This window comes from Anarrhichthys ocellatus, unplaced genomic scaffold (assembly GCF_004355925.1).
Source record: "Anarrhichthys ocellatus isolate YVR2014 unplaced genomic scaffold, GSC_Weel_1.0 scaffold71, whole genome shotgun sequence".
NCBI lineage: Eukaryota > Metazoa > Chordata > Actinopteri > Perciformes > Anarhichadidae > Anarrhichthys > Anarrhichthys ocellatus.
The window spans coordinates 930582-945797 of record NW_022280101.1 but is presented as its reverse complement, the minus strand read 5'-3'; the positions used below and the strand labels follow the sequence as shown (position 1 = coordinate 945797).

The window sequence follows — 15216 nt, the reverse complement described above, 5'->3', positions numbered from 1 at the left end:
CCTAGCAAGCTTTTGACTGACAGTGTCATACAGAAGAGGAATAAGTTCCCATCTGAGCTTCAACAAGAATAACATTTTCGCAATCATTCAGAACTCGTGGAACTAACATTTATGTCTAGAGCTGTGACGATTAGATGATTAATCAATTAGTCTCTCCACAGACTAACCACAGATTAACTATTTTGATAATTGGTTAATCGTCTTGAGTCATTTTTGTCATCGTAAACTGAACATCTTTGTGTTTTTCTTTTGACAAAGTAAGACATTTGAAGACGGCACCTTGAACTTCGGGACACTTGAATTGACGTTTTCCTGCTACGGGATTGATTGATTGATCGATGGGATAAACAACAGGTTCCGTGATAACAAAAACAATCATTGGTTGCGCCCTTATTCATGTTCCCATCTCATAGAATGATTTGGGGCTTTTAGCATTGGTGGAATTTCAACCATGATTTCATTTGATCCCAAGAATGGTGAAGTGGATCGCTTCAACTACACCACAACAATCCCAATATTAAGGACTATCTTAGCAGCCCTGTACCTCATTTTAAGAATCTTTGCTCTTTGCATTAAAAAACTTATAAAACAATTAAGCTCAGCAGGAGGTGGGAAGTCAAGGATGTTTTTTTTATCGGATTAATTAGCTAGAAACCTCAGTGAGGCCCAGAAGGGGACTGGTAATTGGTTTCGGACACAGTGCTCTGGAGCTCTAAAGTGAGAGAGAGAGGCCGTGCCATTAGTATAAGGGAGTCTATCGGTGAGTCTAGTTAGCCCTAGTTTAAATTCATAGGTGATGAGGTCCGTACTGCATGAACTAGCTGTGGGGATTAGCTTGTTTGACTGACTGTTTGTCTGGGTATCATCAAAGACAGGACGTCGCTCTGCTCTGCTCACTTCATTTAGCCTCCCAGGGAATTCCTGCTCTGCTCTTATCCACCAACCACAGCTGCTGGACTCATTTGAACTGCCTGTACCTTTGTTCATTGTATAAGTCTGTGTGTGTGTGTGTGTGTGTGTGTGTGTGTGTGTGTTCTGTTTAGAGTCTGTGTGTGTCACCCTGTCAGTGGCCGAGGCAGAGTGTGTGTGTAAGGTACATGGAGCTCAGGTTACTCGTTTCTCTCTGGCACAGGACTCGCTCTGTGTCCCACAATTTAGCAGAAGAGAGGAGCGGTGCACGGAGGCAAGCAGAGGGACTATTTATAGATCACTTCTGCCCTACTTGGCAACAGGAAGGAGATGAAGACAAGGAAAGGAACTATGGAGGCCAAGGAGGGACAAAATAGAAAATAGAACATCCAACTAGAGCAAAGTCAGTTGGGCTGCGCGGGCTGGACAGAGAGGATGTGAGTTCTACTTCTGTGACTTCGGTGGCTCAGAGGCGGAAACTTTCTATTCGAACGCTGAAGATGACGTGAAACACAAAGCAACCACTGTGCACTGTGGGTGGTAACAGTGTGTTTTCCCTGAAGATTAAAAAGAAAATACTTGATACTGTAGTGTCCGTACAAAGTTTGTGAAATGCTTCATTTACACAGTTATGTTTTCAAGGTTAGAAATTGAATTCTAATATACTCCTTATATAAAAGATAGATTTCAACATAATCTGGTGTTTCCTCTACACGAGTTGTTCCCAAAGATCCTGGGTCGCAGGACATTTTATTAGGGTCGGCAAATACATTTGCAAATTTTCTTCCATAGTCTTTTATTTAACATTTATATCTGCAGGAATGTTTGTATTCTTCTGATAGTTGTAGCCGACTTATTAACACTGAACCTAATATACGAGGCTGTTTGTTTTACTGATGAGAGGAAACAAACGAGAGCCTGTTAACTTAATGCGTTTATTTGGTCTCATTTATAAAGTATTTAACGTGTGTGTATGTTCTCAGCAAAGTTGTGATTTATCAAACGTATATATATCTCTTCAACTGCTTTAACTAGTCAAGATGACATTTGCACTTCTAGCGATTCATAGATTAGACTTATTGTGAATCGTTGTCTACACATGTTTGTCACCTAAACCAGAAATACTTTAAATGTGTAAATGAAACAATCCCCTCGTCATATTATATCACATCATGATCAAAACATAAAATAAACAAAGAGAGATGATAGACTGTATATTGATTGCTGTGGTTTTAAGGTAAATAATTGTCTAAACTTAATTTTTCGCAATTGCATTCATGGTAACACTTAAGATGAGATGAAAAGGCTGTGAGAGTCTGGAAACATTTGGTTTAGGTCTCTTGAATGTTACTCTTAAAAAGCTATGACCCCTGAATACTAGCAGTGCTCATTCTCTGCTGTGGAGTGACTCTACTCCCCAGCTTAAAGCGCACTGCACAGTTACCTACTCTGCGTGTTTGTGTGTCTCAATCAGTCATGAGGTGTATTACGAGTGGATTAGTCGTCCAAGCAGAAATACGTGTACGTTCATGTGAGTGTGCAGCCATGACCAACTCTGCCCACAGTGTTCCTTAAATAGCAGTTCTGTTCAAATGAGAAACTGAACGCACTCTTTACATGGACTAATTATGAGACAATGAGCCCCTGGCCACAGACACGCTAAAGGCCACACCACTTTTCCCACAGGAGCAAGACTCATAGACTTTATAGTTGTTTCGCATCTTTTTCTTGGTGTTGTGTCTTTTTGTTGTCATTTTGCATCTCTTTGTGGTTGTTTTGTGTCTCTTCGTAGTAATTTTGAGTCTTTTTGAGGTTGTTTTGCACCTTTTCATACACCTTGTGAGTCTCTTTGAGGTCTCTTTGGAGCAGTGTTTCATCTCTTTGTAGTTGTCTTCTTATTGTTTTGTCTTTTTGTAGTCATTTTGCATCTCTCTGTGGTTGTTTTACACATTTTCACACTCGTTGTGAGTCTCTTTGTGTCTCTTTGCAGCTGTTTTGTGTCTTTTTGTCGTTATTTTGGTCTCTTTGTAATTGTTTTATGTTTCTTTGTGGTCACTTTGAGTCTCTTCCTGGGTGGTACGGGTCTCTTTGAGTGAAACTCTGGAGTTGAAGACCAGCGGGGACACTTTGGACCCCTGGGCCTGCGCCCATTAGGCCCGTGCAGTAATCCATCCGCCATTCTTAAACCTCCACTTTTCTCCTGTAGCCCAACATGTTCAAATGAGGAGATGACTTCATCAACCATGCTGCTGTATTTCAGTCCCACTTTGATCGTAGTCGCGGGGAAGTAGCTTAAAGCCCTTCTAGGGTAGTGAGTATTTAGGTATTTCACCTTAATCCACTGCAGGAATTTGGTGTTCAGGCCGTACTTGAGGAAAGGGAAGCAGGGAATTAACGTAGGTAGACAGCTGTGTCAGAGAATTTGCAGTGTTGTGTTTTTTTTCCCTCAGTTATCGTCTATGTCCAAACAGACAACACTAATGAACTTTATGGTAACATTTGTGTTGACAGATGGACCCACTCGAATTCTATCAAGGATCTTCTATTTGTCGCCTTTTAAAGGGGCGCTCCACTCCACTTCACTACTCACTAGGAGCATTTGCTCTGGCTTTGTAGAGAGCTTTTTAAAATGTAGGAAAATGAACAAAGGGACATCTCTTAAATAATATCTATTTGACATACACACTTGGGTGAAAGGGTGTAATGAAAGATGCTATCAAGTTGCACAACGGGAAGTGTAGGATCTAGTGTTTTTAGAGCTTGACGTATAGGGAGCAGAAGATTTTGACATAATGAGGTGCAACACAACATTTCTGGGGTGCTCCTCTTAAGGATCACTGCCCATAAACTCCGCCAAAAAACTCACATTTTCTCGCTTACCCCTCGTGGTATTTAGCGAGGCAGATCATTTAGATTCAGTTTTATTCAGTCAGGTTTTGAGCTACTGTATCTGCCTCGAAGATTTATGCCCCTGCCCCGATGCAACTCATTTGACGGTAATTTAATTTCTGTTGCAATAATGAGATTTGAAGACAATTTACATCAATATGTCTTCGCAGAGACAAGGTCAGGATATTCCTGGAATCTCATTGGAACTAGTTGTCTGTTTTGCAAATTGAAACACTGTAGAAACTAGCGCGGCAACTGTTTTTTATAATAGATCTGTTACTTAAATTAATTAATATCGTTTATTAATTCATTTAAAATGATCCCTATTAGCTGATGCTAATGGTACCAGCTAATCTTCAAAGGGACCGAAATCCAGTCCACCTCATTCATTTTACACATACTTTAAACAACATCACATTTGTGTTACACTGTGCTCCACTCATGTTCAACCTCTAATTGTGTTATATCAAGGAGGCGATTGTTCACATTCATTCCTTGTACATCCACTTACATCATCTTTAATTAAGTAGTCTTATGAATCAGCCTCGAGGGCCATCGCTGGGGAACAAGAACGAACCATTATACACTACCAACACTCGACTATCGATCATCTGCTTCAATAATTCATTCTTAAATGCTGTCTGAATGAGGACTTGCTATTGGATTGACGTATGTAAATTATTGATGGCATGATAAACGGTTTTTAAGGCATTTGATTTTGGGAGAGGTAATATAATTTGGTATTCATCTGCCGTTCTAGTGATTTGACTGTGTAAAAACGTGGGTTTAGTGGACTTAATTCCTTTGCTAAAGAATGTGTCTGCGCTCGAGGAAAGTTAACATGCACGCTGTCTGTGTTCCTTCTTACAGGGCAGTGTAAGACTAGGCTTGCAGCTCTTTGCAGCTCAGCACACTTGTTGATGCAAAAGACCATTCTTTTTATTGTGAATCAAGTTTTTCCTTTTGTATTCCCCTCTTTTGTTCATCGGTAGAGGCAGAAATCTCTGACGAAGATAAAACCTTCGCAAGTAATTCTACTGTACTGACAACGTCTACACAACCACAGCGGCTAATTGAGAAAATATGTTTTGTTATTTGGGTGAACCGAGCCTGTAAGAACTCCTGAAGCGAAGCAGTAAAATGAACACTCGAACGTCACAACAAATGCAACTCTTTTCATCATTTGTGATACGTGATCTGATCTCCCATTATGGCTCTCTATGTGCCTGCTTCATCCACTGTGGCATACCAGTGAGTGTGTATACGGTGTGTAGCCTGTACTAGCAGTGTTTTCTGTCTTTAAGTTGACACAGCTGGTGGGCAGGATGTCAGCTTCGGGCCTCTGTCTCTGTTTGTAATTCTCCCCTCAGAGAGCGGCCTTCCTTCGCTATAAATAGCCTCTACATATGTGTGTGTGTGTGTGTGTGTGTGTGTGTGTGTGTGTGTTTGTATGTGTTTTATGTTTTCCATGTCCACTCTTCCATGTCTCACTGTATTTGCTCTGTATGCTCAGTGTGTGTGTGTTTTGTGTGTGTTAATGCGTGCAAGATGATGGTGGTCGTAATGATGATGAGTGTGTGTAATGTGTCTCCCATGGAAAGATGCATGGTTTGATTTGATATCACACACACACACACACACGCACACACGCTGACTTTAGAGGAGACAAGGAGATCTTATTTCTTAGTTATGTCCTTCTGTTTTTTCATCATTCTTTTAAAGTTGCAATCTCTAATATATTAATTTAAATAAATGTCTGTAAAGTCACTATCTATTCCCATCAAAAAAAAGCTGTACCAGTTTTTCTCCATTGTATGCACACAAAACACACGTGTACTAATGTTCAACATGCTTTTGTTAGAGGGAACAGGATTATGTATCTTTTCGTACACACTGAGCTGTAGTCTCGACTACTTTTAAAAATCTATTACGCCCAGCAATCCTACACCTACACTTACATACAAACGCTACAGAGCTGTCCGCCATTGTCTGATATGAACGTTGTCGTCGCTACCGCATTGCATTGTGGGATATTTATGCTGTCGCAGTGTCCAGTGTTTGTCTACGGTAATATTTCACTAGAAATAATGTGAATATTATACTAAGAGTTGGACATAGTAAAAATCTCACACACTGTTTTAGCATACTAAATAGCACTCTGAGCACAATTCCATTGTTTTCACTGAAGTAGAAATGATATGTCCTTTTAGCCCGATCATCCCTGTCTCTCAGCCGATGGTTAGGTAACTATACTGCGTTTTTCTCCTCCTCCTCCTCCTCCTCCTCTGCCTCGCTTTCAAAATGACCATAAAATGTTCCCCGATGTGCAACAGAACATTCATGAAGTGATTAATTGATGATGCGAGTCTGTTTTTAGACTGTCAAACTTGCATGGTAGAAGACATATTTGTGTTTAGTGGAGTTCCTCTGAGTTCAACAGATGGCCGAGGCAGCAGAAGTAGTCAATGGGATGCCGTCCTCGCCCTTTTTTCTCCCCACCTCTTTCTCTTTCCTTTCTCTCTCTACTTCTACATCCGTCGTTCTTTTTCTTATTTTCCTCTCTCTGGCCCAGGGTAAAGGGGTTGAGTGAGAGTGATGTGTGTTTATAGCTCTTTAGAAAAACGACGGGTAGTGTGTGTGTGTGTAATGGGTTTCCTTTCTTCTCCACTCTTTGGCCTATTCCTTTTCTCCCATGCATGAAATTGCCTGTCAGATTCACACACACATACACACAAACAGTACACACTTGTTTTTATCTTAACAGTTTCCTGTAGATAAAACCAAGAGGGTGGTCTGCATCTGAGCGAGATGTAAGAAAGACTGGAGCTTTGTGTTATTTTCTGATGGAGCCTTTCACTGATACCATAAAAGTTTTTAAAACTTTTTTTCTTGTGTCTCTTGTCCCTCCAGACGAGTATAAAGGAGGGATTGTTGCTGAAACAGACCAGCTCGTTCCAGAGGTGGAAAAAGCGTTACTTCAAACTGAGAGGCCGAACCCTCTACTACGCCAAAGATGCCAAGGTAAGCTTACCAAGTGTATCCAGGATCAACACGCTAGACAAATGCTCTCAAGTCGGATACGTCTATAAATTGACTTGGTTTAGATGGAAAAGCTCATGCTGCACCTTTTAGTGTTGCTCTTCAGTGTCTGTCCTCTGATTCCACGAAAGATTTTCTTTAATGTCTCAGGTTCAGAGACAAGCGGACCATCTTAAAGGAATATTTCTTTTGGAAATACGCTTATTAGCTTTCTTGGCGAGAGTCAGATGAGATTGACGCCACTCTCACGTCTGGATGCTAAAAGGCCCTTTTGGAATTTGGAAACAATGATGACGTATGTGAACGTGCAGGCTATTAACTTCATGCAGCATTAACTTCCAAACATCGCGAATGAAACCGAAACAAATTGACTCGAAAGGTTCCGTGTGCTTTTAGTGAGTGGGTAGAATACATTGGCCCAATATTTAGTGGCCACATATACACATGTATTTGGCAGAGAAACCTAGCGTGTAACGTTACACCAGCAATAAATTAGGAGCATACAAGTCAGTAGAGTTTTAAAATGGGTGCTACAAGCATGCCACTTAACACGCTCACTTGTTGAACTGAAACACCTGTTGCTCTGACACGGTCGTGATCCTGTCGAAATTCTGACGAATTTGGCTGTTGTAATATCGATCCAGACAACCGAACGTGCAAAAACCAGACATTGTGATGGTTGCAACAGTTTTAACTCAATGTTTAAAGCTTGCTAAACCGCCTGGATGTTTGGGGTAAAACGCCACTTCCTGTTGCCAACATGTGCACGCATATTTCTGATGACGTCTGTTCTACAATGGTCTTTATGCAGTCCGAGCCAGCAGCCAGTTAGCTTAGCTTAGCACAAGGAAACAGGGGGAAGCTGCTGGCCTGACTCTGTCCAGAGATTTCAAAGCACCGGTGAAGTACACTAAGTAACACGTTATATCTTATTTGTTTGATCTGTACAAAAACCGGAGTGTATTTCGTTACCTTTGGACAGAGCTATAGAGGATACTTTCTGATGCTGATTATTTCCTGATAAAAGATCCTTCACTTCCCTTAATCACTTCAATTGATTTACCACCATCATAGTTTTATGAAATATCTGAAGTAGTTTTGGACTTTTTACTCTTGTTGACATCTCTTTCCCCTTTGCTTCTAATCTTCCTGGTCTTGAACATGTGTGTGTGTGTGTTTGTGTATTTATGTGTGTGTGTCTGCACGCGCACTAGTCTGGCAGTGCCCTGGCACACTGGCAGGAGCGGGCGCTGCGCAGAGTGTCCAGGAGTCGCGTGTGCTGGCGAGTTCTGTCCGTGTGCTGGACGGGCGCGCGACACTCCCCCCCACCTCTGGGTGCCAGCGGATCTGAGGAAGGCCTAGTGAGAATTCGGGTCAGCGCAGCACAGCCAGGGTCCAGACCACCATAGCAGCTTAACCATTCCCCACTTAACCATTCACCTATACGTGATCGTGCTGCATTCATGCCATATGGAGCTACTGGCTCAAGTTAGGTTTAATCTTGTCAAAGATATTATTATTATGGAAAAATAAACGGGGTCATTCGGACAGCGGGGAAGAAGTTTTGTCGAGGAATTGAAGGAAATGAAGCTCTTCCAAAAAAATCCACTCATCCAAACTTTGTGGATGAATTGTGCTGTATCACCATATGACATAGATGCACTGTATGTAGTAAGTATACAACTGCAGGTAGGCCGACAAAACACATGTGAACAGACTGTGAGGCCACACCTGGGCTGTCTTGGCTTTCATTGTTCTACACTGTGTGTTTCTTGTCCGGCCCGTGCAGCTTAAAGTCTCGTGATGGCCATGCTGGAAGAATAAATAAAAAAAGGAAGTGATATATATATGATATATATATACTGTATATATACTTTGTCTTCTTCGGTAAGGATTTGTGACCGGAACCTTACAAGTGAGTGTGTTCTCTCGGTCATGGCCAGACAGGGACGTTTGCCTCTATAGATAAGTGCCCATTCCCGACATGTCCATCCACTCTGGTGTCTCCGAGATGGCCTGACTGGCTGTGCTGCCCTGTGCTTAGGAAGCCTGACCTCCTCATTGATCCATCAGTGAGGCTGCATCTCAGCCCTGCAGCTTGTCCTATTAGCTCCTCTCCTCTCTCTCCTAGAAAACATCGGTAAACAATACGTTAAGGCCACGCGGGGTGAAACGAAGGGGAGAGGAGTAGGAGGCTTGTTGAGATGCAGCCGCTGAGCTAAGCTCTGGATCTATGGGTAACAGAGGGTCTGGACGCTTGCCTTTGTCCACCATTCACTGTCAGCTTTCATTACAGCTTCCCTCAAGACAGTGGAGCGTGTGTGTGTGTGTGTGTGTGTGTGTGTGTGTGTGTGCCCCCACACAAGTGTGTCTGTGTTGGGGCGAGTGGTGTGGTGAGTGAGTTAGAGGGAGAAGAAGTGTGTTAAAAGAATCGTAGAAAGTTAGCGCCCACATACATACGCACACGTGATGCGATGGTATAGCAGCCGAGAGCGCTGTGACAAGGGGGTGCAGTGTGTGTACATGTGTGTGTGTTGGCATGCCGTTCATACTTAAGCCCTCTTGGCTGACACTCCATGCACACATTCACACGCACTTGTAGGCATATGTGGAAGTGCTGAGACACATGCTCCCTCTACACACACTCACACACACACACACATAGTAAGCGTTGGCTGGTGTCCCTCTCCAGCCAGGCCTGGGGAGAGCGTCGTTAACTGGGCATTCCCTCTGACAGCTGCAGCAGCTCACTCCTCCCACACACACACACACATACACACACACACACACACACAGAGTCAGAGGGCATTCCTTTGACGGCATCGTTTTTTGGCCTGCGGCCCTTTAAGAGCTCAGCTGCCTTATACGCATCACAGCTCTGTCAGGATATCATGTTCCTGTTTGTAGTCTCTGGTGCTCCTCTCTGTCTGTCTGCTGGCTATATTGCTTAGAGTTGGCTCTGGCTCCTCCGCCGCCACATAGAAATCCAATAAAGCACATCAGCATTCACCGTCTTGTGAGTCGCACTCTTCTCATTTAGGTACAGAGTCAAAACAAAGGAAACTGCGGAGGGAAATCCTCACAGCAGCGAAGGTTTACGGTGGAGCTGTGTTGTGGTGAAGCGCATTTCCCCAGCAGATGGAACAAACTGAGTTATCTTTCAGAGGGACGATAAAAACTGGTCTCATTGTTCTTGACCAGAGCCATCAGCTTATTCTCCAAACTTCAATCAATCTATTTAAATATGACTTTCTGTTCATGCATAACCACAGAATATTGAAATAGATGTACTATTAACATGCTAAATTCACCATATTCAAAGCTAATTTGAAGATTGCTTCAGTGAAGATCACAGGATATTTTTTATATAAATGATTGAATGAATAACATAAACAGGAGTCTGATGAAGGTTGAGCAAACTATTTTCATCCTAAAACGTGTTTTTACAACTAATCTGATACTACTTTCATGTCTAAGTTATGAAGTCAAGGCCATACTATTTCTCTTTAACAACAGGCTGCTACAGGAAGCTGAACTTCTCATGAATGAAGAAATTGTAGAAAAGTAGCGCCTGATTTATTAAGAGAGGATAATTCTTTGAGGACAGTGTTAGTTTGTACATTTGGAGTTTAGAGAAATATTTTCTGCGAAAGGCACAAACTGTGACATTCAATTTCAGATGTGATAGATTTGATTATAGTCAGAGGGCGAGACATATTTTCTCCCTGACTTCACAGAAGAGCAGACACAGTGGAGAGTTCCCTTTGACTGCATCTAAAATATAGTGTCCTCATCTCTCATTTGACATCTCTGATTTTTTTTGCAGCATTTCAAATAATGAAGTAAAAGGAAACATCAGTTCAGGCCGGTTCCTTTGGTGACAGAAATGCAACTTTTATTAGGAGAAGATGAAATGTCATTTGAAATGCCTCCAAATACAGTCAACCCCCCCAACCCATATGAGCATTATGCTTTGTGTTAAAGCTGCAGTTGGTAACTTTTATAAAAATATATTATTCTCATATATGCTCAAACTATCACTATATCCGGACAGTAGTACTCGAGACAGATAATCAGTGCTCCTGATGCCATTTACAAGATGAACAAAGAAGACCTACATATTATATCTTTAACAATAGATGGTTTAAACAGTAATCATTTTTATTTATTTGTAGTGTACATGACTAAGACATATTAAAGGTTGTACTTGATGTTTTTAATTTTGCCTTATTTCAGGATGGGATATGGGTAATAAGTGGAAAATATTTAGGTCTGAAGGGGTTTCTGTGTCTTACAGGATGACAATAATGAGGCAAGTTTTAGTTTTCATATCCCCATCATAAAACATAAGTTTAAATGTATTTAATCATAACGTAATGCCCTCCACATGTGTGGGTCAAAATAACCCCTGCAAAAAGCTGAGAGGACATCTGCTGTTTCCTTTATTTTGACTACATTACAGGGTATATATTATACTCATTTAGTGCTGTTTTCCATCCATTAGAGGTATTTGGGATGTAGTGCATTATTTGAAGATTGTTGGTTCCATATTTGATATTAGGATCATATTTCTTGTGTTTCTAAATGCTGCCATTTAGTACTGAGAAGTTCTGCCTGTTCATTTAAGGCCTGCTTTGCTGCGGTCATGACAAGACATTTCTCTCACAGCCAATCATGGTTGTCTTCATACCCTAGTATGCGTTGACATAAGCTAAGAAAAAAAACATTGTCCAAAAGGCTCATTATCTTCTTCTCTTTTGTGCCCTCCTCCTCTCTGTTCTCCTCCACGCCTCCTCTTTCCTGCAGTCCCTTATCTTTGACGAGGTGGACCTGTCGGATGCCAGCGTTGCAGAGTCCAGCACGAAGAATGTCAACAACAGCTTCACAGTGAGTGCATCTTTGCAGTCTTACCACCCAAAACGCACACACAGAGGCACATGGCGAGCAGTGAGAGAGTAACAACATCCGGTCAGCGGTCCAGATCCCAATGTCGCGGTCGTGCAAAGTTATGATGAATATATTCAGAAGTTGAGAATTTCTTTCTTTATTGTTGTGTGTTTTAGTTGGTTGAAGAGCTTCACGTGTGGATGACAGATATTATTTACTGAAATGGCCTGAGAGATGTCTAAGTACGAGATAACAGTGGAAGTAGTAGATTCATTTTCTGGTGACAACTTAAAGGAATATTTCACTATTTTGGGAAACACACTTTCTTTCTGGCAGAGAGTTAGATGAAAGGATCATTACCAGTCTAATGTCTGTCTGTCAAATATGAAGCTACAGTTATATTTCGATGATATTTGAATGCATTTCCCAGCATTGCTTCTCATATGTTGTCACAAGGTCCTTGACAGAAATCAAGGGATGTTGCCGCGAATGCTTATCCGGGGAAAAGAATGAGCAGCTGAGCTGGATGAGCGTGTGTGCGGGAGGCGGAGGGAAATGAGCACGAGTATAATGAGCAATGAGGACGAAAACAGACGGTGAAAGAGCCAGTGGTGCCTGTCCTGTCTCTCCCCGGGTGTTACTATAATAAGAAACAAGGAGGGGGAGGAGGTGGGCAGGAGAACAGAGCCCAGAGCAGAGCATGCCGCTATTTTTAGCAGCGACTTGAAACGCTTCACTGAGTGCCTGGGATGGCTTAGCGTCTGCCATTTTCATAAATAAGATTACAGTGGGCCTGCTGCATGTGTCCTCGCCATGTGCGTGCAGTCGTGACTGCGGCGAGTGTTTGTTGCCAGGGTTCATAAACATGCCGTGAAAAAGGTTTTGGAGATGAGCTCCGGGTTCCCTTTTGAGCGTCAGCATCCCACTAAGATGGTGAGAGAATGGGGAAGGAGGGAGAAGAGGGGATGAGGAAGGAGGGAGAGACTTAGCTGAGGAAGTAAAGACAAAATACAGTTAAGGAAAATATCTATATGGAGGCGAGAGAAGGGCATGACAAAAGTAGGGCATGTCGAATGAATGGTTGATGGGGAGTGACTGCAGAACAGTTTAAGATGGCGAAGGGAAAGACACGTCAAAGGTAGTGCAGTGGAGGAAATCCTGGAGTGATGTCACACTGTCGCTAACTGCACTCGCACACATGCTCCCTCGGGGGAAAAGAGGAGGAGAGCGAGAGCGAGGCGAGAGCAAGGCACGAGCGAGAGCGAGAAGCGGGAGAGGGAAGACGGACGTGGAGGGAAAGAGGGGAGAGTGGAGAGGAAATGAAGGCAGGGCAGGCGGGACGGACCGAGAGAAGGGAGCGGTGAAACATAAAACCAAAGGTAACGTGACGTGCAGGTCACCTGCAGCGTCTACACACACACACATGCAAATCTCTGTAATGCATTGAGCCAGACACAGTCACGCACACCGACAGGGGGAGACCGGGCTTCATAGCACAGGTTCTGTGATCACGAGTGAGGGAGAGAGAGGGAGAGAGCGAGGGAGAGAGAGAGGGAGAGACCACTGCAGAGGTCGCATTGTAGGGCTTTGCTCTGACTGTGCAGAGCCATCACCAGTCGCTCTGTCTCTGTCCGTCTGTCTTGTGTGTCCGTCGGCCCTCTGAGGATGAGTGATGCTGCTGACTTCCTCCATGCAGGTCGGTGCTTCTTGGTTGGATGGTTTGAACGAGTCATGGCAGAGCTAAGATTGTTGTTTGTGCTCATTCGTGTAGGTTCTCTGCAGATGTCGGCTCAGTGGGTGTAACGTGCATGCCTGTGTTTTCGCAGAGTGTGGTGCTGAGGGGGGAGAGAGGGGAGGGGGGGAAATACTTAAATGTCACTAGCATTGATTAGAGCAGTTATTCTCAAAGTGGGAGGAAAGTTTTCATCTTTGTTCATTTGAATTATAATTTGTACAGTCTAATAGTTCATAGATTACGTTCAAATCCATCAAAAGAAATGTACAAACCTGTGTAGTACATGTCTAATGTGTTTCTAATGCATCTACATTATTAAGATTCTAAACGTGTTATTGAATAGACTACATCACATGATTCCATCACTATGGGGTCCCTGGTATATTCTCTCTCTTGTAAGGGGTTTTTGGCTGAAAAAAGATTGGGAACCTCTGGATTAGCGAAGGTAATACTTTCAATCCTTTTCTCCAGTGCATAGTGTAGACATGCAACTACTGGAAATATTCCTCCAGCAACTGTTTGCCAAAACTGTTTTTTTTTATTATGTATTTATTGAATTAACAGGGACATTAAAGATATACGTTGATGTGTAGGAATAATAAGTGCAACAGATGTTGAAAGAATCTTTTTATTTTTCAGGGTAAAGCTACTAAACAAACATGAAACAAGCGGTTTGAGGATGAAAACAACTGTGCATGTGGATGTGCATGTGTCTAGGCATGCATGTATTATTCATGACTGCATTGACACATAGATGGGAAAGTATACACGTGTGTGTGTGTATACGTGGAGATAACATATAGCGTATGTGACCGCTTAGCGCTCCCATCTTGTGCTGTTGTTTGGTCGTGCGTGTTCAAAAGGAGCCTTCGTGAATATACGATGAGGCACAGTCGCTGCAGCGCTGCTGTGAGGGAGCACCTTGTGGTCCACGTGAGGGAGAGCTCAGCCCAACCCAAACCCTAAACCCGTTACAGACTCTGCAGGGACGCACCGCCTCTCACCGACTCGCTCGTGCTTATTGGATTGGCTCCCTATTTGCCGTCCACTTCAAATCCATAGAAAGGAAACTCATGGGAACTGAAATTGGGGCACCGGCGCTCCGATTTGTTTGTTGCGTGGTTGATATGAACTGCCTTGAAGCCGCAGACGGTACCCGTGTATAAGCGTGTGTGTGTTTTTAGGGGGAGAGCAGCTGTGACGGCTCTGTCTCCACCTCCTCTGCTGTTGTGCTGCAGATCCCATGTGGGATGCAGGATCTGTGCACCGCTGTCACCAATCCTCTGCCTGTGTGTGTGTGTGTGTGTGTGTGTGTGTGTGTGTGTGTGTGTGTGTGTAAACAGTGACGGGTGTCCCTCATTATCTGTTCAGCTTTAGTGGTTGCCTCTTCACCAGAAATAAGAGCTGATGAGGCTTATAATTACATGTTCTCATCATTTAGAGATGAGGATGTTGATCAAAGAGGCCACTTGTCATTACACACACACACACACACACATACACACATCTGATATATTCAGCTCTGAAGGTCAGTCATCAAGAGAGGTTTTCCACACTTGAGGGATGCCTAGAGCCATTTTTGGAAACAGCCGTTCCTGTTTCCCCTGGCAACCAATCTTATCACTACCCCGTTCCAGACACAAGACACACACATAGAAAGACACACACATAGAAAGAGACACACATAGAAAGAGACACACATAGAAAGAGACACACATAGAAAGACACACACATAGAGAGACACACACATAGAAAGA

General features: G+C 43.0%; 1 protein-coding gene across 8 annotated transcripts in view; it reads left to right on the top strand.

Moving 5' to 3' along the window:
• dgkh (diacylglycerol kinase, eta) overlaps positions 1-15216 on the top strand; it is a 52794-nt gene that overhangs the window by 6611 nt on the left and 30967 nt on the right. For 4 of the 8 annotated variants that reach the window (XM_031873413.1, XM_031873412.1, XM_031873415.1 and 1 more), the window contains 3 exons: positions 6709-6819; positions 8052-8210; positions 11644-11724. In XM_031873413.1, the coding sequence (XP_031729273.1) occupies positions 6709-6819; positions 8052-8210; positions 11644-11724 (351 nt within the window). Of the gene's footprint in view, positions 1-6708; positions 6820-8051; positions 8211-11643; positions 11725-12976; positions 13104-13163; positions 13421-15216 lie in introns of those variants that run through there. The other 4 variants (XM_031873418.1, XM_031873414.1, XM_031873417.1 and 1 more) reach the window with 3 other exon arrangements.